Source organism: Phalacrocorax carbo, chromosome 2, assembly GCF_963921805.1.
Source record: "Phalacrocorax carbo chromosome 2, bPhaCar2.1, whole genome shotgun sequence".
Classification (NCBI taxonomy): domain Eukaryota; kingdom Metazoa; phylum Chordata; class Aves; order Suliformes; family Phalacrocoracidae; genus Phalacrocorax; species Phalacrocorax carbo.
Window position 1 is genome coordinate 105931552 of NC_087514.1, and position 26902 is coordinate 105958453.

The 26902-nt window shown below is 38.1% G+C and overlaps 1 protein-coding gene across 8 annotated transcripts in view; it reads left to right on the forward strand.

Moving 5' to 3' along the window:
• Nucleotides 1-26902, forward strand: part of TNS3 (tensin 3) — a 232147-nt gene that overhangs the window by 74168 nt on the left and 131077 nt on the right. For 5 of the 8 annotated variants that reach the window (XM_064443795.1, XM_064443797.1, XM_064443793.1 and 2 more), the window contains 2 exons: nucleotides 3295-3332; nucleotides 20240-20278. In XM_064443795.1, the coding sequence (XP_064299865.1) occupies nucleotides 3295-3332; nucleotides 20240-20278 (77 nt within the window). Of the gene's footprint in view, nucleotides 1-3294; nucleotides 3333-16567; nucleotides 16737-20239; nucleotides 20279-26902 lie in introns of those variants that run through there. The other 3 variants (XM_064443798.1, XM_064443799.1, XM_064443801.1) reach the window with 2 other exon arrangements.

The window sequence follows — 26902 nt, forward strand, 5'->3', positions numbered from 1 at the left end:
AATTCATGGTATTTTCTTGATACCTTTTTTTTTTTAAATGCTGCTGATATTCCCCACCTCTCCATGTGTCTGTGTGTACGTATATATATTTTTTTTTTTTTTGCTATTTTTTCCCCCCCTCCCCTCTGGAGAAGGGATGGAGATTGTGGGGAAACAGAGGAGACAAGAAAATAGAAGGACAAAGTAGTTTAAAAGTAGTCTAACTTTATTTGTACTTTAAAAACAACCTCGGAGTTTATTCTCGTGACTGTAACACACATTAGCAATAACATTGTTGGTAGGTATTACCATCTGGAGATTGATAATTGGCTGCAGATTAATGATCCAAGGTATGCTTTCTCCCAGTCACTTGTTAATTCCTAAGCAATGTTCTATGCTAACAGCCTTTTTTGTATTTGCCTTTTTTAAATTAAGTTGGTTTTAGCCAGTGGTTGTATGTTTACTACAAACAAGACTTTTGTGTCTTTTGGAGTGTGTGTGTGTGCATATGCATGTATATATTTGTGTACATAGGTTCACACATGTATATATGTATTTGTAAATGTTTATACACGCACACATGCATACTTATATAGATCTCTGTATACATAAAAAGATTACCTTGCCAGTAAATGAAAACTTGATGCTTGCTGTACCTCAGTGGGATGTACATATCTTACGCGAAGTGCTTTGAACACTTGAGCATCTGGTAAATGCCAAGAACAGTCTGTCAAAATGGGATTGGTGATTTTAAGTTTTGCTGTTTTGGGTAGAGATTTGGTCTACTAGTGAAATTCAGAGCTGTCAAGAAAAGAGAATTGGTGTTTGGTTCTGTTATGCTTAGGGATCCATTTCTGTTGTTGGGATGTAGCTGGTGTGCCTTTTAGGAGCAATGTATGCAATGAGCAGTTTGACATTCACCCAAGAGGGAAGGGGAAGAATCTCCTTTCTGCCTCTGAGCACAAAGGAATACTTTGTTTGCTCCCAGCATCTGGACAGTCAGTGATCTCATTTCAGAGTGCTTATTTCTATCTGTTTTTATTGTCGTTATCAGCTTTATTAAACAGTGAGGGAGAGAAGGTAATGACTTAACTCAGCCTAATCCATGAAAGTGCTGGATTTAGATACGAACAGGGTATTTCTGGATGCTGAGGAGTAAAACTGTCCTTATTAATAAATCAGATCTCTATCATCAGAATGTTAGAGATTTAAACACCTGAAAAAAAATGCAGAGTTTGTTTCAGAGAGCTTTGCCGGGTGTGTATTTGGCTAATTACCTCTTGAGGCTTTTGTTTTTGTTTCCTTTGAATCTCATAAATATAGCAGTGGTTTGTTAGTAAAGTGTTCTCCCTTTAATTATGTATGGAGTTTGTATGCTGTATTTTTGTGTTCCTTATGAGTTCGAATGGGATGCTGCTGCAAGACTCAGTCTTGTTGTTGCTATCCAGGCTAAATTCACCTCTGACTTCAGTGGTTTCTTTCCAGCAAAGACAGCACTGTTCTGTTACACAAGACCAGCAAACTCAGACATTTCATGTACTTGGAAACTGAAAAAATTCATTGGCTGCATTTACTGTTATCTATGTATTTTAATAAAGATTTTGTGTATTGTTGGTGACATTTGTGATTTGGTTTTGCATGAGCCAGCAGCAAAATCATGGAAGTTGTCATGGTATTTAACCTATTTTTGTTTTGTATTTCATCTTGCCCCCCAGAAACCTAGGCTTAAGCATCAGTAAGGAATAAGAGAACCTTACCTGCAATATCAGGGCTTCCTGACAGATTTATTTTTTTATTATTCACTTTTTTGATTGTCTTCCCCCCCCCCCCCCACCTCCCCCGTTTTGCAGGAGATCTCGAAGTAGGTTATAGAAGAAACAGATAGTATGCATGCATATTTTTAGAGCATCTGTTAGCCTTTTGCAAAGTCAAATCTAATCGTGCTGATTTAAAATATGGTTTCTACTAAATATGCAGTTTTGTTGCATGAAATCACTTAATGATTTAGACATCCCTCATGCTGTCATGCAAGAAGGTGAAGTTTTTCCTCATGGATTAAAAGCCAACTTCCATTTGCTTTAAGGTTGATAACACTCACGAATGCTATGTGGTTATTGATAATAGAGCACTGTATTTGTGTGAACACTAATAAATTTTTAGAATAAAGAATCTTGATCTTGTGAAGCACTATGAACAAAGGACTCATTCCTAACTTATACCTGGGGACGTAAACATAGCACCTACAACATTGCATAAGAAAATGCATCAGTAAGCCTTACTTTTCTTTCCTTGAGAAGTGACTGGAGCATGAGGGTTTTTGATTCAGCAGGCAAGGCACTTGCATCTGAAACGTGCATGGTCATGTATTTGCTGACCTCACATCTTGGGAGTTGTATCTTTTCTCTTGGGTCAGGCTGTTGAAGCACTGAGAAATGAGCATGGCTTTCAGGTTGAGTGATCTAAGGTTAGGCCCCAGTTAATCTTCCGGTTAAACCTCTGTGGTATTCTGCAGCTTACTGATCTTGGAGACTGAATAAGTAAATTTTTCCTGAATTTAAGATACAGTTTAGCTCACAGCAACCCAAAGGATAGACATTACATGGGAATAAAGCAAATTTCAGAATAAAGAAGGAAGTGCCTATAAATGGAATGTCTATTAAAACCAGCATGTGTCTGACTAGTTATGCTGTTGCATCATAGTTACATCGCTGCACAACTGGCTACTTTTTACGTTAAATTTTCTGAATCTGACCTTGCTAGTACAATTCATCCTTTCCTGCTCTTAGGTGACCAGGAATTTAAAAGAAATCAAGTACCTATCTCTTGGAAGTACTGTTTGCAGCACTGTGTAAACTGTATTTCACAATCAGAAATTAAAGTCTGAACAGTCATGGCTGCTTGTGTCTTTGAAATCACCCTGCTTTTCTTAGGTCTCTGGAACTGCTGACATGACTAAGATTCACAGGTTACACTGGGAACAATTTGATCTTACTATCATTATTATTTAGACGGTAATGCTTCCAGTGCATGTGAAGCTCTAAAGGTAGGTGTCAAGATAATCAGCGTGTGAAGATTAAACAGATATGTTATCAGAAGCTGATGGAATGCACAAATCTAATAACATTGTTGTAATTAACTAATCTTTCAGGAATGGGTGAAAACTAAATGCATTTCTTTTGTTTTTGAAGTATGTAAATACTTTTATGTATTTAGACTTGAGTTTGGCCAAATCTCTGGTAGAAGGCTGATCTGAAGAAATGGAGGGGGGAATCCACCCACTTTTTTACTCATATATTTTATTTACTTTTGTTTTAGTTTGCAAGTATGCCTGCCACAGGAAATGTGAAGAAAAGGTAAGCATATTTATTTGCCTCCCTTCTTGCTGTTGATCCACATGTATTTCAAGTTAAGACTACAAAGCCTGTTTCAGCTAATTAAGATGATTATTAAATCAGATGCCTAGATGTCAAAGAATAGTGGGTTGTGTTTTTTTTGCTGGGGTATTGTTCTTGCCACTAATAAAAACCAAGTCCCTATGTATTCAAAATATCTTCACCAGTGGTTGACTTTCTCATTCCTCCCACAGGAGGACATGTTTCAAGTTGAAAACAAGTTAAGTGGGTGAAATAGGAAACCACGCAGTTCTACCAGAAAAGAAAAAATGTATGAGTGAAAAAGGTTTATATATGTATATACACGCACGCACATATATATACACATTTTTACGACAACAGATTTAAAGGCAAACTCTTGGCATGGGATTATGAAAAGTATAAGTATATTATTAATTTATTTTCAGTTTCTACTGTAGATAGTTTCCACCAAGTTCAGTTTCATTACTAAATTTTCATTAGATTTTAAAATCTGAGTCCCTTTCACACAAGGTGAGATCAGTACTTCTGTGGTCTCAGATGACGTAGTTTCCCAATCCCTAGATTTGTGTAAATCAAAGACATTTAAGGATTGATGCAGCCTAGATCTAACAGTCTTGGAGGGTTTTATTTTATTATCCCATGAGGGTGGTTTTGGTAAAATATTTCTTGCTTTCAACTAAAACTTTTGATTAGTACTTGCTATCTATGAAGACTGTGTGTTCTGTAGTTAGAACGCTGACCTTCTGGAGAACACTGATCTAGTCGTACTACCTGTGTTGTTGACATGATGTTTGGCCTTTTGTAAAGATTCATTTGTTTCAGTGCTTCCAAGAAATATAAATAAATTCAAGAGAAGAACCTCTAGTTTAGTGAAGGATTTGGAGATTTGCCAGGCCATTTGGGGAAATTCAAGTAAATACAAGTGTCAGTTGACTCTGCATCTGTCATTTTGAGTAAATATGGTATTAGTGCATTTGAAATTTTCTGTTATGTGGTATGCTGAGTAAATGCAGAAGTTTGGGTTTTTTTCATTAAATAAGATGCTGAAGTATGTGCAGAGCTAATTAAGTTTGCAAGTAAGGTATTACGTTTTGAAGGTTTTCATCAGCTATACATGTTCAATAGTGATTAGTAATAACACTGTAGTAACGGTGGTCTAGAAGTAGAAGGGAAACAGTTTAGTAGAAGGTACTTTTTTTTCATTAGACTGAGTGTTGTGATTGATCTCTCTTTACACAGTAGCTTTGGTTCTCCAAAAAGCACTTGCAGTATGGAATCCTACCAGCTTCCATGGGGAAGAATCAGGTTTATTGATAATGTTAGTAGCTTGCAGATTTGTTTGCGTAGGTGCTACATAAATCTAGTGTTTCCAGAAGTGATGTTACGTAAATGATGCTGGAGACTATGGTAACAAATTCTTTAAACATCTTTTGGAGACAAATAATTTATGTGCCATATGTTAAAACTGTGAAACTGTATTTCAGCCAGCATTTATACTCTCCGGCATTTGGGTGTGAAGTGTGAAGAGACTAATATGTGGAGTGCTAAAAGTATATAGTAGTGTAACTGTCATCAGGATAAAGGTATATTTTATGGTTTTTAAATAATTGAAAAGAAATTACTACTGTGTATTACAGAAGATAGAAGAATAAAGTGTGGGAACAAGTTCAAATTTAATAATCAGTTATTTCTTACAAGAGGCTTTTTTCTGATTTTCAGAGAAGTAATAAGCTAACAAGTAGCTTAAATTCAGAATTTTTCTACAAGTCTTTTCTGACTGCTTATAGGAGGCTCACAACAATGCTGTATATAATCTTGTTACATTGTTCATCCCAATTCAGATCTGAATTTTGCCTTTATTGCCTAAAACGACATCTGTATTTTCATCTGGTTATTGCTTTAAGGCAGGAATGATTCTCGTAGCTTTTGAGCTATATATAGTATATTGAGAATATACTATGACCATCTAAGGATGTTGCAGGCAACCTTGAGGATACCTGTTGCCATAACCATATGCACTGATTCAGATCCAAGTGCGTGGAAAGAATTTAATGGATTCCAGCTGATGTATCTCTTTTCCCTAGAATATATTTTATGTTTAAGACTACTCGCTGCATATTCTATATACTACCCTGGTCACAGCTTATGGGGAGTAACTATTTTTGCATTAAACATCCCCCAAGACAAAACATGTAAGCAGTTAGTCATCTGACGGTCATGTGGAAAGTGAGCGAATGACAGCAAAGAACGTTGCACTTACTAGATCCTGTAGTCATTTTGGAAAAGAATAATGCATCAGCACAATAAAGCATTAGTTGGAAGACAACTGGGGTCATGAGTGTTCATAAAAGCATTATTATGTGCAAGTCTAGCTGTAAAGCCCCATAACAAAACAGATAATTTCATAAATATGTTAAGGTAAAAAAACCAGCTCAGGCCTTAAAATGGCGACACTACAATAAAGGTTTTCAAGAGTTTGTCAAGACAATACTGCTATTATGCTTGCAAACGAAAAACAATTTTTTTGTTACATAAATCATCCATGAAAATAAAGTTTATGCAGACCTGAAAATAAAGTGGACTCTGAATTTGATCAGAAGGTACAAATGAAGCAAGAATCATGTTTTGGAATTGTTTGGGATATCAGCTGCTGCCTGGTAGGATGAACCCTGAATCAGTTTTGTGAGGGTTTTCCAGTTGCCCCTGGCATAACAGTGAGTGCAAAATAACAAATGCAGGTAGCATTGTAGTAATACTTCAAAACCTAGCGCACAACTGGAAGAAAATCTGAAGTTAAAAAAAAAGCAGAAATTAGCTTGCACCAGTTTAGGCTGTTGCATTTGGTGCCTTTATATTCGTTGCAGAAAGATGATAACATTTGAAATTATGTAGCATAAATCCAGTAGATGGTGTGGGTGGATACCAATGTGACATTTGGATGAGCTGTGAAAGTAAGTTACCCAAAAACCCAACAAAAAAAAAAGTACCAAAGCCCAAACTCTGCTGTCTTAGAATTGTATGTGAAAGGGAAAACAAACAAAAAACTGGATGTCTGGATATAAAACCTGAAGAGATATATCCATCTCTGTCAGGTTACTGTTTGCAGTTTAGCCCTCAAGGGGAGGGGGGGTACAAGGCTTACAGGGATGAATTAATGGAAATTAAAGGATCCATTAATTCAGAACATATGTCAGGAAGCATTATTTCACGTGGAGAGCAATGAATATGTGAACAATTCTCCCAGGCAAGTTTGTTCAGATGAAAAGCAGTGAGGTTACTCAGGATTGAAGTGATCTAGTTGTGTCCTGGGACACAGCGTTCTGAGAGGGCTATGCCATAAATGGGCTGGTCGATCAGTCTGCTCTGAAGATGTCCCTCAACTCTTTTGGCCTGTGTGAAATCTCATAACTTATCTGTGAAACTGTATGCTGCATCCCTGCCAGTGCAACATCATAGATCTTGGTGTGCACCGGGGTCTGTAGAAGCATTTGATCTCAGTACAGCCTCTCAGGACAGCTGTTTTGCCTGTGTACTGCTCGATGGGCCTCTTCTGTATCCATCAGCATGGTGTGCATTGCAAGTGCTGAGCTAGGACAACCCTGTTACTCTGAGCCTTAGAAAATTGATACATGTTTACAGATACACCTATGTATCTATTATGTGAATTTTCCAGTATTCTGGCTGTACATACTGAGTGAGGAGTTGTCCTGCTGACATATACGTGTGCCCATTAAGGAAGCCTGATGGGCGATGTTTTTCGGCATGTTGATAGAAAAGAGAGCCTAAAAATACTGCCCTGCTTGAATGGTACCGGCCTGTTGTTAACTTGCTGGACCATAGTGATGCCTCTTCTGATCATGGGAAGCCCTCAACAACTTGTCACTGACCTTCCATAGATTAAGTTATTGTAATATATTTGGTTTTGTAGCAGGCTAAAACTAAAGCTAACCTTTCCAATTCTTATGTCATACCAGCATATAATACTATCTCAGTTTTCTATAGAAATATGGGGGGTTTTGGTGCTTTGGTCATCTGTGTGTTTTTTTTTTTAAAGTGATGGGGACAGAAAGCCATTTGAGAGGGAAGTGTTTTTGCTATTCCTATATGTATTGTATTTTGGAACTCTAAGGCAACACTTTTGTTTTCACTCTGAAAAACATCGTAAGAATGAATTCGTAGAAATTTTTGTCTTGCTGTATAAATCCCAGGTCTAAAATCCTTGTTCAGACTGGTTACCTGATCTGTAGTGTTCCACTTCAATGCTGGTAAAGCTAGACTAAATTTATTACTTTCAAATTCTGTAGTTCATTTTTTTAAAGAAATAAGAGATTTAAAATGTTTTCAGCATTTTATCATTTATAAAGCCACCAAAATTGTTTTAATCATAACAGGTATAAACTCTAATGTGATAGTTTGTCCTGCTGCTTTTCTCAAAGGCCATGTTTTTTCTAATTCTTTTTTTTTTTTTAGGCATTTGTGTCTGAGAAAATGAAATTCTTCCATTGACCCTGCTCCCTACTGCCCCCAATTCCATGGTCCATTGTGATACCCTCATCTTTTTCTTAGTCTCTTTAACAGTCTAGAAAATATGAACAGGGTTACAGAAAAATGCATAGAAAGAAACAAAAATCTAACTTGAATTACTAACAACAACAACAACAACAAAAACCCAACCAACCAAAAAACACCAAACAAACAAACAACACCATGACTAGCAGCAGCACTACAGAAGGGAGAGTGACAGTAATCACAGCAATAAAAATTAGCAAGGCATAATATTTGGTTTTGGACCTGGGTTGCATGTTCAACTTGTATTGTGAAAATAAGGGACTCCCTATCTACCTATCTATATATATATATCTGTATATATATGGAGACCAATATTGGATAGATGTATTGGATCTCAAAAGGCTCTGTCGACTTTTGTCACTTGGGTACTTCTTGGACTGGTTTTTGAATAAATCTTGTGCTTGCTTGGGGCAGCCTTGTTAAGGCTGTAAGGCTGTGCTCTGGCTCTTGCAGTGGATGGGCGTGAAGGCAGATACTTCTACCCTGCGAAGAGAATCAGTGGCCCTTGTCAGTCCAGTGGGGCATATGACAATTTCTCTTGTATGTTTCTGAGCAAGAAGGAAAGATCCTTCTCTCTTTTGTATAAGGTTGAAAAGAGATAGCCTGTTTTTTTTCATCCTTGCCAAGAGTTCCAAGGCAAGTCACGTGGGCTATTGCTTAATTTACCTTCCTGAAATTTAGTTTAGACTCCTGAAATGTCTAATGTAACAGTTCCCACCAAGTGGCTGACAGATATACATGCTCATGTTCCCTCTTTTGTATACGTTTGTCTTCGTAACATACACACACAAGCAAACAAGGCAACTATGTGAGGTTTTTTGTTTTTTTTTTTTCCTTCCAGTCTGGCTTCTTTATAAACAGAGGTCTGATGTAATGCACTGTAATTCATTGCAACTCGAGCATTCTGTGAACTTCATCATTCACCATTATCTGAACTTAACAGTAGTGCACCCTGCTCCATCTTTTAAGCAGCTCAATTAACTGTTCAGAATTGAGTTACGGACAGTGCATTCTTATTAGTATTGCGTTTGTGATTGTGGATTAGTTTAATGTTTTCCTACTACTTGGGTAAATAATGTCCAAATTAAGAAAATAAATCAAAAAAACATAAGAACACCAAACAAAAAATATCCCCATCCTCCCCAACCCAAATATTTTACCTTTAGTCCTCTTTTCTCTTAAGAATACTGAATCTATTTTTTTTTTTGCACATATTCCTCTCTGCTTCTGTTTTCACTTTTATGCCCTCTGTAGCAGGAGTTTAGTTTAAATCCTAATCTCAAATGCACACACTTGGCTTTCTTGTTTTGTTTTTTTTTTTTAATTAAGAAAGATTTAAAAGAAGACTTTAGACATAAAGTTCTTCACTTCTCTGTATTGCACTGAAGTTACATGAGCAGAAGGGTTCGTGACTTCTCACTCTGTGTGCAGTGAATGGTATGTCCTGATTGCAGGATGCTACTTACTGTTCATTGCTAAAAAGTACATAAAAGAGCACCTCTAGACTTCCATTAGCACTGTAAGAAAGAATTTCAATTTGTAGTCCCAGGCAAGGGGACTGAAAAGAAAAAACTAAGTGAATTTAATATAAGTGCACCCTGGTCCATCTTGTTAGATTACTGCTTCCATTAGGAAAATGAAACCAGGGAAGAGACTGATAGCAGAAGCAAGCAAGCAGTGGACTGGACTCTTCAGAGTGGTGGTGAGCCACTTTCTCTCAAATGAAATAAAAACCTTCCAAGGTTACTCTGTTCCTGCTAATGTCTGATCTCTGCTTCTTCGATTACTGTAGTGAAATTGGGCCAACCTTCACACCAGTATGTTCCTAGTGATACCTGGTTCTCAAACTATTACCAATGTTCTCTCTTTTTGAGGGTGATAATTATTTCTTTTCTATCTGAAAAGAATTCTTCTTTGAATGTTTAAAACTATACAAAACTAGAGCAGGAGCCAGATCTGCAAGATGTCAGAATGTGTATTTTAAGAGATGGCTGTTACTTTGGTAGTGACAGTTTAAACACAGTCTTTGTCTTGAACTTTCTAACCTTTTTTCATACTTACACTCAGTTGCATTTCAAACACTACAGATAATGTGTCAAACTGTCTCAGAAAAATAAAGGCAGTGTTGGGGGAAAGGAGTCACAAACAGAATACCACAAACTTTTCATGTGAATGCCCAGGGTTTGTCAATCACTACATTGTTATTTTTAAATTATTTTGAAGTAAAGTTCTTTCAGTTTTAAAAACAATTGAGCAGCCTGGAAAAGATTTGCTTAGCTGAGATCAGCAAAATGCTGTCAACTTTTACACCTTAGTTAACATGGCACTGTTGACAGTGTAGATTAAAATTATCATGATGAGCAGTGGACCAAATAATGGTGACTTTGCTTCTCAAATGGGTTAATGTGAGTTTGATATTGTTTTTTTTGTTGTTGTGGCTTTCTGGTGTGTGGTCCCCCCCTCAACTGTGGGTTCTTAACCCTCAGATTTTGGTCAGAGGGAATCAAGGACTTAAATGAAAGCTTGTGTCATGTTGTTTCCAGCAGACACTGTGTGAATGAACCTCTGTGGTTGATGAAGGCTGAAGACTTCAAGGACTCTCTTTCCTTCATAGGCAGGGTTTAGTGTGTTACATTACTATGCATGCAACCCTTTTAGTGCTGCCTGGATTTGGGCTAGAATAAAAATGTTTGTGGTTTAAGTGCAAGGGATTACTGTTTGAGTTTTGTAACTGACATCTGCAGCTCAAAGGGGCCTTCAGATTTTTGTTGACTGTATCCAGAGCAGTAGTTTGCAGATCCTCCTGTCTGCAAAATATTTTGCCCTCTGTTAGATATAACATCGTTCTTATACATTACACAGTTCATTAAACTTCAACTAGAACTGTAAGCTATTGAGGGACTTCAAGACTTCAGGTTGCTTTCTGTGGGCATAAACCTTGCATTGTTTAAGTCCTGTGCTGAAGCATTGTGTATTTGGCAGTTAATTTGCTGGGGCTTTCCAAAAATGAAAAAAGTATTTTAAAGTATGCTAGTCTTTTTAGATAAGAACTCTCACTTAGACTTAACTCTCTCAGATAGCTGGCTATGTTGTGTAAGACTCAGGTGGTACATGTACAACTTTGAGGTTGGTTTGTTTCCTTGCCGATGTTCTTTTAAAAATAAATTCTGCTGTTGGCAAGGGGAAAAGAGTATCAGATGATGTTTTGTTTCCTTCACTAACAATTTCTGCTTTTCTTTGCTTGCCCCCAAAATACAGTTAGGTTACACTTTCATGAGAGGTGTGAACTTCCCACTGGAAAGTCTTAGGATGTTTTAGGAGAGTTAGGGTTTTTTTTTGTTTGGATTTTTTTCCTCCCATGCCCTGTCCTGTTTTGGCTGATTTTGGGAAGGATTTCTTTACTGGTCCAGTAATTTTTTTGCTAGCTCTGATCCTTTCTGTATAGACATAGGAGATCTCACAGAGACTTGCCATGTAACTTTTTTTCTTGTTTTGTAGGAAGGCATTTGTCAGCCTTTCTGAGTGGGATCATATTACCTGGGAATGATGCATTTTATGTTGCTGCTGCTTGGAATGCTCCCTTCGGTCACATTATATAGCTCATGCCATACTTGACTCTGGGAAATGGGAATCAAGTAGCTTACAAGGATATACCACTGCTTTCTTTGCAAGTTACTGTTACAAAAAGTTGTTTAGGTGATGTTCTTGGCTTTTATTCAAGAGACATTGCTTTTGTGTCCACTGCTATGGCTAAAGGCAATAGCAACATCTTGAAGGATGCTCTGAACATCAACAGCGGTTGTATTTGGGTAGTGGGCAAAATGTCCCAGTGACGTATAGCATTTTGCGCTATTGCTGTGTCATGCTAGGTTGCTTTTGCTGGGGGTTTTGATGAAGAGTGCATACTCCTAGGAACTGGTTGAATTCCCTCGTGTAATATTACATCTTGAAAAGTTGAAGCCACCCCAGCATTAGATTGCAAGGAGTTGCCTTGCTCACTTCATGGAAGAATGGAAACTGAGTTATATATATCATCATGAATAATGACAATTTTGTGGAAAAACAGAATGAAAGAAAGTGTGTTTTATGTGTTTTAAAGTTTAGGAGTTCCATCCCAGAAGTCCTGACTGCTTTGTATAAGCAAGCTGCAGTGTCTGCGCTTTGTTAGAATTAGCTTTTGCTACTTCTGTGTGATAACACAGCATTTCATAGTATTTTACTAGTAATTATTTCTAAAAGGCTGCTTTCCTTGTCTTGTTCTGTTTTGCTGAAGAAAACATTTAAAATACCTCCCACAGTTAAAGCATAATAAAGCAAATTCTGTCTTAGTGGAAACCATCTGTTTGGGAGAGCTAGTTTTGATGATAAAAAATATGTTTTAAGTCTGTCATAGGGAGACAGGAGTCTGTTCAAGACTTTGTTTTAATATATTTTGAGAAGGGAAATTTGTTAAAAATACTAGAGGGCTGTGAAAGTCAGGATTGTGAAATAAGAAAGTCAGAAATACTGTAATAAAATTTACATGCTTCCAGTGCCTTCATGTTCACCTCCAACAAAGTGCGCTTAATCTCAAAAATGGGCAAACTGGGGCCTCACAGAGGGACTCCTTCTTTACAACATTAGAATATGTTCTGGTGGGAAAGCAGAAGGTTCCTCCTTGGTTCTCAACCATTTGGGCTACTTCGGCCTCCTTTGGCTTGGTGAGTGGTATACTCCCAACAGTTTTTCCAAATGATTTCTGTAAACTTCCTGCTGGAGAGGTCACTCTGCCTCTTTGACATGAATTCTACAGACCTTCTGTCACAGACTGAAACCAGGCCTGTGATAAATTGCTGTGCATATCTTTGGATTGCCTGATTCAAAGAGCTGTCTTTCCTTCTTGTGATTTAATGCACTTACGCATTAAACTGGCCGTAGTGAGATGCAGAGAGTTATCCTGCAGATGGATGGTTTTCAACTCTAGGGAAATAAAACAAAAACCAAAACCCCTCAAAACTCATTACCAAGAAGTCTGACATGTGACTTCTGCCTTCATATCTTTCTGTGATGTTGAGTAGAAAAGACTGGCATTGCTGCCTTCTGGAGCCCTCCTCCTCTACCACATTTCCCTCTTCTCTGTAACACATATAAAAAAAAAAATTACACACACCCCCCCATTTTAACCTAAGTTTATTGTTTAAATATTGTTTTCACATTATTTTTAATACTTTAATTCGATGGCCATCAAACTGTCCCAGATGTTAGAGGCACATTGGAAGCAGTGAAACCTGTGGGCTAACCAGTGACCTCTGCAGTTTGTCATGACAAAGCTCTTGTCTCCTCCTAAAACTTCTGATATCGTTAGCTATGTGGTGTCACTTGTGACCACAGGAACCATAACGCCTATAGCTCTTATCACCGTTCCTCAGATACTGGGAGCAGACTGAAACCCTGTGAAATCACACCAATATATATTAAAGGTCCAAAATTCTGAGGTACAATAGGTCAGGTGCACATCTTGTTTCTGCTCAAGAAAATCCAGTCCGTGCTGGTAGTTTGTTCCTTTGGGACAGGAAAATATCTGTGTAACTGTATCCTTGTTGCTTGCTAGGGCCTTCCCTGTCTGGTAATGTTGCAAGATTTGTTTGACTTTGCGGATGAAGCATGTTTTCTCGTGGGGATTATACAAAAATAAATAGGCCCTGGAGTCCTGAAAGGATAATATGGTTCACTGAGGAATGCATACCTAATTAAGCTTGGAGAAGTCAGATCCGATATAAAGAAAGCATAAGTCAACTGTCTCAAAGATGTGTGCAATTGCCAAAATTAAGATTATTTTTTAAACTGTTCTTTAAAGAAGCAGCAAAATGAGACATTTGGAGCAAAGATACTATGTTTTTGTACTCATTTAGCATTAAATTATTTCAGCCTACTTTATAAACCTGTGGTTAAACAGATTAACTCAAGAGGGACAGTAGCTAGTTCCGTTTACAGTTCAGACTGGCAAACTAAACCATGGTGCAGAATGCTTGTGCAAAGTCCAGAAAAAAATCTAGTTTTAGGATCTTGGATCCTGCTGACTGGTTTAACCTGTTAGCTACACCCAAGTTCTGACTGAGTTTCATGTCCATTGCTCCTAAACTCTTTTGGAGCAAATACAGTGTTGTGATAAAGGAAAGGACTTCATCTCTGGTTACTGTTTTACAGTTATCAGGAGCAACTCATCCATTTTGGATTCTAGGAACCTTCTGTTTCACTGCAGATTTGAAGAGATTCTTCTATTTTATCCTTTTTCTAAATAACCTGTGTACCAAATGTCTGGCCCTGTATGTGATGTTTGGAGAGTTGGAGAACAACTTCATGATGTAGGTCAGGACTGTGACACTGCAAGATCAAATATAGCGTGGAAGAAAGCCAGACTTTGAGGTAGCAAAGATATGTGAACAGTACGTTTCTGTGTGTTGGGATAACTGCATTCCTAATTACTTGTGAAAGTTTCTTTTCCTTCAGTGACTTTGTTTGAAACAGCTTTGTTGCTTTGCCTTGGTAAATGGGGATTTGTGTGTATACAAATATTCTAAATTATGAAGTACCTCCTGAAGGTATGTAACTTTCTGTTTCAGGTGCTAATTTCAAATTTGGCTTCATAAGGCATACTCCCATGTGGACAGGAAAGAGTTGTGCGTGGGTCAGGACTGTAGGAACATGGCTTAGATATTACAGTGCTTGGTTACTCATATGTTTTTTTCCAAAAACTCATGGAGAGTTTCTCAAGCTTCAGCTGATCGTCTTTACACATTGATTAGGTGGGTACATGTAGTGTAAGTGTTATTTCAGCAAATAAAAAATACTGAAATGGAGAAATTAATAAAATGGCGCTAAAATATCACTGCTGGAGTTTGGTTTTGAATTTAGGGAGCTCCTGGCAGTGTTCGCTCTGTCTTTCCCTGTAGCAACTTCATCACAGAACTAGGTGATAGAAAAAATGTAATGTGTTAGAAAGCTTTTCTGATGTTACTTGGTTTCTGCTTGCCGTATGATAGCGTTATATATTAATAAATCTTTGCATTTTATTGATAACCAAGAGCTAAGCCCATTAACAGTTCCTTAACTGTAGCTGTCTTTGTAATTGACAATGCAAGTTTTTGTCTGTTTCTTCCAAACCTAACTTCAAAACTGCTTTACACTAATCAAGTAGGAAGGTTATTTCCATAGGGCAAAAGAATGTCTTGCTCTGAAGTGAGAGTGGAAATGGTGTATAATTGCACCAAACCTCAGTGCTGATTTTACTGTATCCTCTTTTTTCTTTTTGGGAATGCAATTTTATCTTGTTCATTAAATATTTTAGTAACTGCAGAGTGCTTGTTCAGTTTCTGCTCTGTTTGATAAGTCTTCCTTTAAGGCTGCTGTTTTCAGTGTGTCCACAAATACTTAATTTGAAGAGGAAAATTCAGTGGGTTTTGGGCACGCTTTAGAACTGTTCTGTGTGGCATGAAGTGCTGAGGATACTTGATATCTCCAGGGCAAAAATCTGAGTTAGATACTAAGATCACACAACTAGAGATGTTCGGGGGGGGGATAAAAATCTGTGTTACTATTGTAGCTTTTTAACCCCAAGTTAACATTCCAATAATGTCCCTTTTTATTCTAGATTTCAGATCTGCATTTTTAATTTTGTCATGTTATAAGTTGTATCTTTGAGAGCACAGTTATTTGAAGATACACTGCATGCAATGCTCTTTAGTTTGTTTCCTTACTGAGTAAGGGGATTTCTGATTTGAGTGTTTTGGGGGATAATAACTGACACGCGTGTCAAAAGGAGAAAACTAAGTGGAGAAATTTATGTTTTCAGGATTTAACTCCAAAGCTGTAGATTTAAACAGATAGATAAGTGTGTGTGTGGTTTAAAAAAAAAAAAAAAAGAAAAAAGAAATAGTGTTTGTGTATATATATGTAAATAGACACATATTAAAAGTTTCCATGACCTTACCATTTGGGCTGCTGACAGTCATTTATGCAACAGTCACAAGATCTCCTAACATCACTAACTTCACATTATTTGGAGGATGTAAGTGGCTTAATCTTGCTACTCTTTTTACCCTTTCTCATCAATTTTGTTATATGATTAGTAGTGAATTAAATGAACTTTTTTTTTAAGCTGGTCACGTATATATTTAGTGAAGATTCCTCCCCACGCATGTCCTTTGTGTTATGCATAACCTGGCATGCCAGCATTTCTTACTTCATAAAACTGTAGCTTGGAACAAAGTGATTTGTTACAGCTAAATGGTTAAATTGCTCTTGCAAAAGCCATATAACAGTGTATGAGACTGGACTTTGAAATGCACCTTTGGTAGTAACTGGCACATTCTTTGAAGATGGTTCTTCCTCTGAACAATCACCTACTTCTTGCAAAAAAGACAATAAAAAGTAAGGAAGACAAAAATGAAAGATGCATCTGGGAGTGAAAAAAAGCATTTACCTGTAAATACTGGATATCCCAGCGAATGACGTGTTGTGCAACAGTGGGGGGCACTATTGTGTCTGTTACAGCAAGTGGGGACAGATTTACTTTCCTTAGTGCCAGATATCCTGCCATTTGTTGACATTTTTTCTTGTTTGAGTTAACATTTATCTCATGTTCGTTGGTTACTCATTAACTGATGTGACTGCTGTTACAGTCGTATGAAGGAAAAATATCCGCAGATTCATTGGAGTCAGAATTCTTCATCAAAGTAATCTTCCATCAATATGGGACTTTTTCAAACTAAGGCTCGATTCAGGATGTATCACACCAGGAAAGTGTTTCCATGTTAACTGTGTATGCAAGAACAGGTAGTTTGTTTTTCAAGTATTTGCATGCTTATTTGCGGGTAGACTAACGTGTCTGTATGCATGTGTGTGTGTGCGCCGGGCGCTGAAGAGGTAACAGTTTTTGAAAATGGGGCAAGGCATTCCAGTATTTTGGTATGGCTTAGTAATAAGGGACTGCAGAAGTACAGAAGCTAAATGCACCTTGGTTATGTGGAACTATGAAATACTACACTAATGCATATTTGGTGTATTTATTACAAGAATAAAGATACTATTGAAACCTGATAAACCAGGTGAATGCAAATGCGTTCTTCAAGATCAGCTGTAGCTTCAGCTGGGGAACAGAAAAGTCTTCCTGAAGTTTGTTTTTTGTGCCATTGGAACACAGTGCGTGTAACTCTTAAATCAGTGAATGAGACATTTATACTCCAATTTCTCTCTGCATTGATACTGGATTGAAATCCTGCAGTCTTGTTTTCTAGCTCTATACTTTTTTCTCTAAATGTTGATTATTTTTTGTTTTAATTTTTTTAGCATGTCTCAGACCTTTGCAAACCAGGAAAAAGAGTTGGAGCCACTCACATATCCTCAACTTAGGTTGTCTAGACCTCGTGATAGCCTCTCTGTTATCTGTGAACACGTCAGCTCGTTTGCTTTTAACCTGTGATTGGATTAACAGTGGAAGAATTTTCTGCAGCTGCTCATGAGAACTGAAATTAGGTTACATAGAGATCTTGAGTATTTTGCTTCATCTGGGAAGAAATAGGCTATTTGCGTATATGGAGTCAAAGGAAAAAAGTTAGTGCGCCTTGGGTGATTCAGTGTGTCTTGCATTGAGTTTGGTAGCGTGAAAGCACTAGCAGTGCATCCAAGTCTTTGGCTGTGTGATGCATTTTAAGTGCTCTGCAGTTTAGTGATGGTTCAACATAGTGATAAGTGGCAGTGTGCAAGGGCAAAGGGATTGCTGTATACACCATAAAGGGTATTATGTGACTCTTTGGTAGTCCTACAAGTACTGTCTAATGTGGGTGATAATCTTTGTAAAAAAGCAAGTGCAAAAGATACACAACTAGGAGAAGATGGGGTCTATCTGTAAAGTCAGATTGCTGTATATAGCTGTTGTAGGCATAGTGAAGCTTAGAGGAAAAAAAAATCAAGCAAGTGGTACCCATAATGTTAGCTCTCATCATCTTACAGCCCTGAGTCTGAGTTGCCTGAATAAGATGCCACAGATTTGCCAAAAAGGATCCATAATTCTGTGCTGAAGTTCTTTTCCAGTGGATGTCCCCAGTGCTCTTGTGTCAGAATAAAGGGGATTTTTATTTTTCTTAGGCAGTGAGTCAGCTGTAATTATTGAGGAGGTTATAGCAGAGTTGTGTTTTGGTTAGTCAAGGGGAAAGGAGGTGCTTGAGTACTTCAGGGTTTTTAACAGTGGAGGGAAGGGAGAGAGTGGAGGTGATATTTATGTGCTCCAGTGATGACAATTTTATTCTGTAGCAGTTCCAATTATTAATTTTGTGAGCATGTAATATTAGTTCGTCTCTGCTTTTTTCCACTGTGCTATGCAGCCAGCCTGCAAACTCCTTTGGGGTTTCCATTAATTCTCTCTCTTCTTCCTAGTGTAGGCAGTGAGAAGAAAGTAATTGTTGAAATTTCTGTTCTTACCTATTTTAACCTTAGGCGTTGCCAATGAGAACACTAGCAAAAACTGATTTTTAATGCTTATAAGTACTAGGTAACTGCATGGTCAGGACAACTGGGACAGTCTTTTCTCCATAGATGCAGTGTTTGCTGCTCATGGTGGTGGTGCAGGGTGTACGTTGCTTCGGTTGTTCCTGCTATGGACTACTCTGGTGGTTTGCCACTGTGGCCTGAAAGGAGAATTGGTGGTTGTAATTGAAGGTGGTGTATGAAGTTTTACATGCTGTGTCAGGCAAGAGGTCACAGAGGCAGATGTTGCCTTTGCTTTCAGCAACAGGAATGCTATCGTGACAGCTTAGTTAACATCTTGCATATGTTTACTACGGGTGTTCAGTTGGATAGACTAGTGAGTCATGAGTGGCAGTCATGAAATGAGCTGGAGAAATGGAGCTTGTTAAGACCTTTGACTTGCAAGCCCACTGAGGAGTCAGAGGGTGCAGCAGGCAAACCTCAAGGGTTCATATCTGTCCTGTTTTCTTTAGGGATAATGTGGAAGACATGAGGATGCTGGAAGTTGAAAGTCAATGTGTGACTTTATTTTTGTTCTTCTTATAAGTACTTTGTGATTTGAAAAGCATTGTTAATCAGAGACGTACCTTTTAATAAGCTATTATGGAGGCAAATGCCACCCACTCATGCTAGTAGTTAAAAGCCATTCCTGAGAGTTAAGACCGGAGGGGGTCGTCCTGGTATAGTCAGATCTGTCTCTCTTCATCTGTGCTGCCTACAGGACTGATATTTCTTTTTGTTCTTGCAGCTTGCTCTGTTGCATGGAGGGCATCTTCTTTTTATTATTCTAAGAATTATAAATGATACATCAGGCCCCTACTGCTCAGTAACCCACTCTGTGTGCCATGACTTGAGAGCTGGTAGGACAGCTCACCAACAGTTCCTCAGAGAAAACTCCACCTTTGTAGTCCAGGTGTTGCCACTGAGTTTCTGGCTCTGCTTTACTGGCTGAGAGACAAGTCTGTCCTGGGGAGCTGTAATTGTGGAGGTGAACATGTTAAATGGAGCAGTTTTCACTGGGGTTAACCTCAGGATGCTTCTTAAAGTGAGCATGCATGATGACTATTACTGAAGCTCAGCTGAGCTTCATTAACTGATGAACCACAGTCTTTCAACTGTATGTATGAGGTCTGATGGTGCCTGCTGTATGGGACTGTAGAAAGAAGTTAACATTTGCTTTTCCCTAGATCATCATGTAATCCAAGTAGTCATGCTATTCCTGGCTTTCTTGTGTTTTGGTTTTTGAATATTCAAACAAGGTTGTTTGGTGGGGTTTTTTTGTATGTGTGATGTACACAGAACATTTTGTCCATAGGAAGTGTTTAACTTGGAGCCAAGCCTCTGAAATTACGTGAGTCCACAGAATATCTGTTTTGCTTGCTCTGCTCAGCCTACAACATAAAAAAAAAGTCTAGAACAAGGTATTGGGAACTGCTGATGTCTAGATTACTTGAAAAGTAGAATACTTTTTATTAACTAAATCTGATGGTATTTGAAGAATGCTGCAAAGGATGGAGGAAGGGAGAAAGTCCTCCATGTTTCCCTGCATATGTGACTGTGAGGGAAGGCATTACTCTTCAACCTGTTCCACTGATCACAGCTAGTGAGTAGGGCACTGAGTTAGCATTGAGCTGAGAGAAAGTAATGCAGCTGAGAGCACCTGTGGACATTCAGGTTCTGCACCTAGTCTGGTTGGTGCCCCTTTTGACTCTGCCTGGATCTCACAGTATTTGAGGGAGCTCAATCAATGGGATTGGTTAATCTTCAAAGGAATTATCCTTTTTTCCTTATTTTATTGTTGTTTTTTATTCCAGGTGGTGACACCTTGCTCGTTCCCAAGCAACTACGAACTGGTAAGTATTTTTGGCACTACTGATATTGATCAGGTTTTATTAGGTTAGGTTATTCCTGTAGCTTCCTATAATCTCTTGTTATTTCAGTACTGTGCCATCACCTTTCCCCTGTGAGGGCTCAGCAAATCATGGCTCTATTCCTGAAGCTTGTTACTGTGTCCTGTCCCATGCAGGAATCTGGTGGTTGGTTTTTTTTTTCCCTTACTGAGCATTTTGCAAGGCTAATGATTAACTGGGTGAAATGTTTTCTGCTGTTTAGATTCTTCTTAAACTGGACTGGACAATCTGCCTGTGATGTAGCAACCGTGTGCAGTTGTCAATATTATGTGTTTTAAATAAAAAAAAATTAATTGTTTCAACATACGATGTCTGTCAGTTTGAAAGTACAAACAGTGGATGATTTGGTTGAGGCCTGTTATTTTTTGTTGATAGTGGAAGAGAGGACGTTCACCCGTTCTTGCTCAGGATAGGAAAATGATAAACCTTTTCTGGGTTACGTGACTGCATTTGGTTATTTTAGCTACAAGGGTAACATGAATGATGCCTGGAGGATGGGATGTTATTTGTTGAACCAGCACTGCCACCTGCTAGTGTCATTACTAGGACTAATTAGCCAACAGCTGATGCCAAAGTGTCAGCCAAGAACTCTGTGTATTGTAGGTATGTGATGCAGCCACTGGCAATTAGGCATCATATATCTCACTTGTGCATTGCTATGTGAATTGACCAAGTCACTTTGCATATTTTGGTGTCTTGATTTCCTTGCTGGAAAAATAAAGGTAATGATACTTACCTAATATGACCCACAGAAGTAAAAATGTGCTATAGAAGTGTTGGTTCATGCTTTTCTTAATTATTATCCTTTAAAAGAAAGGTTGGAAACCTAAACCAGTGATTCATGGTATTCATAATACCTCATAGGAATGTGAATATCAACCCATGAGAGGTGTATCCTAATTTTGACCCAATAATTTTATGAATTAACCCATGTCAAAGTCTGAGGATCCTGCACGGCTTTACTGCTAAAATTATAATTAGAAAAGAAACCCTTTCTTATGTCTGCAGCTCACAGTATGAGATAAACACTGGCAACCACGGTTGCTATTTCTTTTGTGTTGTGCACACAACCTGACTATTGATTCCGTCATGGAAAATTTGTCATTGTGATTCAGCAACAATTTTAAACATACAGCGACCTGTGGAATATGTTACCAGTCATTACCGTTAATAATTCTGGTTGAACTTGGTTTATTGGAACTGTGAACGTGGGGCAGTGCTGGTGATCTGGGCCCCAGTGACTCTATGACCTGCTGACAGTTGAACAGTATGGTTGGCAAAAGTAGCCTGACCTGTTCTAGTTTACCAGCAGGGATGTAGCCAGAGGTATATTCACTCCCTGAATAAACATTTACTGGTTTTAGGCAGAAGAAAGGGTGGAATTCTATTTCAGTTTCTTGCAGGGAAAGCTGTAGGTGAATTATTTTTACTACATAGCATGCAATATGTTCTTATTACTGAGACTGAGATTGAGCAATGTGTTTTGCTTTTGATGTGAGATGTGGTGCCACTTAGGTTAAGAAGTCTGCCTTGTGCACAAATAAATTTTATCTGTTTAGTGAAGAGTTCTGTTGTTCTGAGGGAGGATAATCTGTGACCATATTAGCTGTAGGCAATTTCTTTTACAATTGTGGAGTGTAAAATATTGAGACAATCAAGAATAAGTAGTTGAGATCTTTAGATAATAGTGAGGGCAGTACTCTATCAAACTTAATGAAAACTTTGTTGCATCGCAATTTGCTGCTTACCCATAGATTTATCCCCGTTCATTCCAGCCAAGGAATTCCAGCCTTTTAGTTCTCACATAAATAAACGATGCATAAGCCTGCTCTAAATTAGTGCTACATATATTTAGCCAATGTAATGGTTGTCTGAATTGCTGCTCTTAATGTGGCTTCTAGCAAGAACTGTAGTTAAACTCTCAGTGGCATGTTTGTTGGAAGACTGCTGAAGCCTGATGAAACTCACAGATGCTCTTTTTCTTCAGAATGTGGGTTTTATTGATTATTTTCAGCTTGAATGTATGTTTCCAGAGAGGCCCTTTCTTCCCATTTCTTATGAGCTGTGTATCTTGAAGCTTTGTAATGACATCAGGATCCACATATATCAGCCCAATGCAGCTGTTAGGAGTTTCAGGTGCTAAAATATAAACCAGCTGCTGTTAAGTGTTCTAATACTACTTATTTTATGTTGTGATGCACATTCCTCAGTTCAGAGAAAGGTGGATGATGTTAGTCCAGCTCTGTTAATTCAAGTCAAATGTTTAGCAAAGGGTGACCTATCCTGGTGCACTTAATTTTATTTAATGAATGGATTATTTGTGGCAATGGACTTTCTTTGCAGATGTGTATAGCATGATGTAAAGCTTTTTAAAAAAAATCAAAAAGGAAAAAATATTGCCATGGTCACTGTTTTTTTTTAAAATCAACATTTTTAATTAAAAGAAATTTGCTAACAAGTACACACATTTTTCTTAAACAAGTCTTTTCCTCTAGTGCTGCAAGAAGAAAAGAAGTTTTGGACCCTAACCTTAAAGCTCCAAATACTTTTCATTTCATCTGTTACTTTAAAAAGATAAAAATAAAAGGAAAGCCAATGGAAGGATATTATTTTTGGGTAACTTTTAGTTTCTAAGTAGTATTCTAGGACAGTTTAAGATGCTTCAGGAGGGCAGTAAGTTTGTCGTCTTCACAGAATTTTTTTCAATCCTTCATGATAATGTATCTTTGAAAAGAATAAAGGAAATGAAATCTTAGTTCCTCAGAGGCCGTTCACATATCCCACCGAATGTCTTGTGGTAGTGAAATGTGTCACGAAGGCTTGAACAGCTCTTAGCATATGTGGATTCTTATCTTAAAATCACTTCACTGGTTAGATGGTCCTTACCACTGCATGACTTGTCAGTTTTAAGGCACGATTAAGTAGTGATCTTTACCAGAGAAATTTCTGATGTAACCTTTATAACCTTTCTTTTTTTACCCTCTTCTTTTTTCTTTCTTCCTTTTTTTTCCCCAATTGGTTAACAAGGAATTCTGCATACCTGTAGTGCTGCCATTTAAACATCGCATTTCATAACCAGCTGTTATAATGCAGAAAGATTAAGTAGACGCTTACCCAGCTACTTATGTTTTATTGTAATATCAGTTCAAGCTGAAGCTTGTTTAGGTATTTTGCTAAGTCTTGGGTGGAAGTTCAATCATTTTGATAGAAATTTGGGGGAGGAGGGGAGGGTAGCAGTTCTGCTTTTTTTGTTTTGCTTAACTCTGTTTTTCTTAAGTATGTAAGCCTCTTTTTCTGCTTGTGCAATTCTTTGATTCTTCTCTTCACATTCATGCCCCTCTAAACAAACCAAAAACCTGATTTTGAACAGTGAATCAGACTGTGCTCTGGCCTATCTCAAAGGAGGAGGGGAACATAATAAAACTAACGGTGGGAGAAAAGGGGTTGTGTAGGTGGGGTTTGGGTTTTTCGGGGGGTAATGTGTTTTTCATTTGTGTTTTTTAAGAGAGGGAGAATACCTTGAAAAACTTGCCACAGAAGCGAGTGGTAGAGTCACAACAGCCTCATCCTAATTGCACATCTTATTTTCACTTGAAATCTATGATAGTTAACACATACCTTCATGTATGTGGCAGCATTTTCTCAAAGGCAACTAAAAGTGAATTTTTGCAAAACTGTATAATGATACAAAGAAAAAACAGAAATAAAAACCGAAGTGTAACTGGGGAATGAGAGGAAGAGACAGAAAACTGTAAGAAAACTCAGTACTTTTAATGGTGTTTGAAAGAAAATTAGTCCTTTTTAGTGAAAACTCCTCCCACTCCTTTTTGCATGGTGCCTGGTGAATGCAGTCCTCCTCAGATGCTCTGGCTGAGAAAGATCAGTAGAAATGACAACATGTATTTTTATCCTTACTGCATTCATTTACTTTTTAAACTCATTTTCCCAGAAAAAATATGTGAGGCGGTCTGTTGTTCCCATGGAGCACAGTCCATCTGTTTTTAATGTGAGCCTGCACGAGATTTTTTGAGAAATATGAGGCTGAATTACTGTTTGTGCTGTTGGGAAGGCCTGAGCGTGTAGATGGATTGCATTCTCCAGTTTCATTTTAAGTCGGGCCTCAGTTCTAGAAGACATAAGATTGTTAACTTGGGTTAATCAGGTATGACCTCCAAATACCCTGGAGTACGGTGACACTGACTAAACTGAATTAGGAATTGACATAGCTGGCAAAGCAAAATTGTTGCCTATGGCTTTGGTTTCCGGCTTAAATCAGTAAAAGCTTTGTTGGAAAATTGCATCAAGTGGGTTTGATTTGTAATAAATTTCTGTGACTTATGGCTAATTTGTTTCTGGGTTTTTGTTTTTCTTCCTTTTTTCAATCAATAGCATGGAAATCTTATGAAAAACTAGGAAAATACCCAACTGTCTTATTTACAGGGACTTACTTTTTCCCCCTCCTATTTGCTACATTCAAAGTTTAGCTCACAGGACCTGAGATGCGCATACAAAGAAAGCATTATATGCACATAGCAAGCCTGATTTGGTGGAGGTAGAGGGCACACAAAGTCTACCAGACCTCCCTATTGCTATGATTTTTCCTGCCTCCTTTCCTCAGTCTCATCAGAGCAGTTCTGCCGTAGAACAAGACGGGCTGTAGCTGCCTGTCTTGTGAACATGCCTGCACTCCTGGGAAGGGAAACGCAACAGGGCTGTGCTCCTCTCTAGTTTGTTTGCAGTGGGTGGGAATATCCAATGGAGGTTTATATTTGCATGTTCAGTTCCTGCTTTGTCATCATCCAGAACCATAGTGCCTGTATCTCCATGTGAAGAAATCTGTGGGCTTAGGAGAAACCTTTATGGAGATAATGTTTCTGCGCTTCCGGTTCATATAGCTTTCCTGGACTTATGAGGAAGCAAAGGGGCCTTGACGCTTTTTTTGTTTAATTAAAAAAGAGAGGGTTTTTTTTTCAAAAAAAAAAAAACAGAAAACCAACTTGCTATTAAGTTTTGCTTTATTAAATTTTGAGCTCTTCTTTTTTCTTCTTTTCCTTTTTTCCAACTTCAACAACCAATAATATTTCTACTTGATTTGGTAGTGCCACATTCCCCCGGTAGTGCCACATTCCCCCAGCAGTGCCACAAATAGCAGAAGTACAGACTGGTGAGACACCTTCCTGACAGAACCTGTGAGCTGCTTCCTGAATTGAGACACTTGACATGCTTATTTTTCAAATGTTTTTGGATTTGTGGATCCCGAGAAGGGGGTTGATGTGGGCCTTTGTATAATGCATTTCTGTGAGGTTTGTTTTTCTGTTCCAAGTGCTTACCAGAGTAAGGCCATGGACCCCACAGGTCTGCAGAGTAGAGGTTCAAAAGTCAGTACCTTATTCATAAATGTCTCTGACGTAAAAGGGAACAGAGAATCAAACTGCATGAATCTGGACACCTCACTCCCCCAAATTAATGAAATGTTGTAATCCTGAATTGAGCTGTGCAGGGTATACTAAATTCAAAAGCCAGTCGTCATATTTACCAGAAGGGAGGACTCATGTTGTTTCTAGAAATATTAGAGAATTACAAGATTTAATAAAAGTTTAAATATGAAGTTTTGTTATGCATTGTGTTCAGTCCCTGGTGTTCATCAAAATGAAATTAAAATCAGGCTTTCTTTGAACAAAAACAATCTGCAGAAATAGGGGATCAACGAGCAGGAAAGGTTTGGTAGTTTCCAGAGCCAGGTTTGCCGCCTTATTTGTTTATTTTCTCCAGTTTGACTCCTACCCTTTCCACTGAGTGTGGTGCTGTTACAGGGCAGAAGCATCTGCTTTTCAGAAACATGATACTATACTATAGCAGCTAAGTCCAGCAGCGTGATGTTCTTGCAAGGTATAGCGTGCTTCTTTCTGTCTTCCCAGCTTCCTTCTTTTAGCTGAAGGAAAAATGATCTATGTTTCAGACTCCTCAGTGTCATTAGTTTTCAGTTGGCATAGAAACTCTTTTTTTGTTTGACTTTACTAAAAAACAAATGGACTTGCATGCATTCTGCTTGACAGATCACACTGGAAAAGGGAAATACACACTCCAGGGTAGTCTTTTTTCTGCTTTTCTGCTTAATTTTCTATTCCATAATAGCTTCTCCCAAGAGTGACAGATCTTATGTTGCTTGCGAACGTGCTTTTAGTTACTCTTGGGAAAATATTTTCTCAGTAGTGGAATGTGTAAAAGGAAAGAACTGTACCAATTCCATCTCTATAAAGTGTCTGCCAGCCAAACATTTTTTTTTTTTTTAAATTACTGTAGCATGAAGTATTACAGTGTCATGGAGGACTGCCACATGTCGTTCAAAAGGACAGGACAAATCCTTTAGTGTTCACTTAAAATCAGTTTTTCTTATAGTCAGTATTCACTGTAATAAGCACAGGTGTCCATGTGGACCCCTCTCTTCAGACAGAACTGTGAAGCAAATATGATTTCTTAGGTTAAATTCTGATGTTTCGTCTGACTGTTGTATAGTGGTGGATCATGTTTGCTCATTGCTTAACTAATTTTCAGTCCTTAGCATCC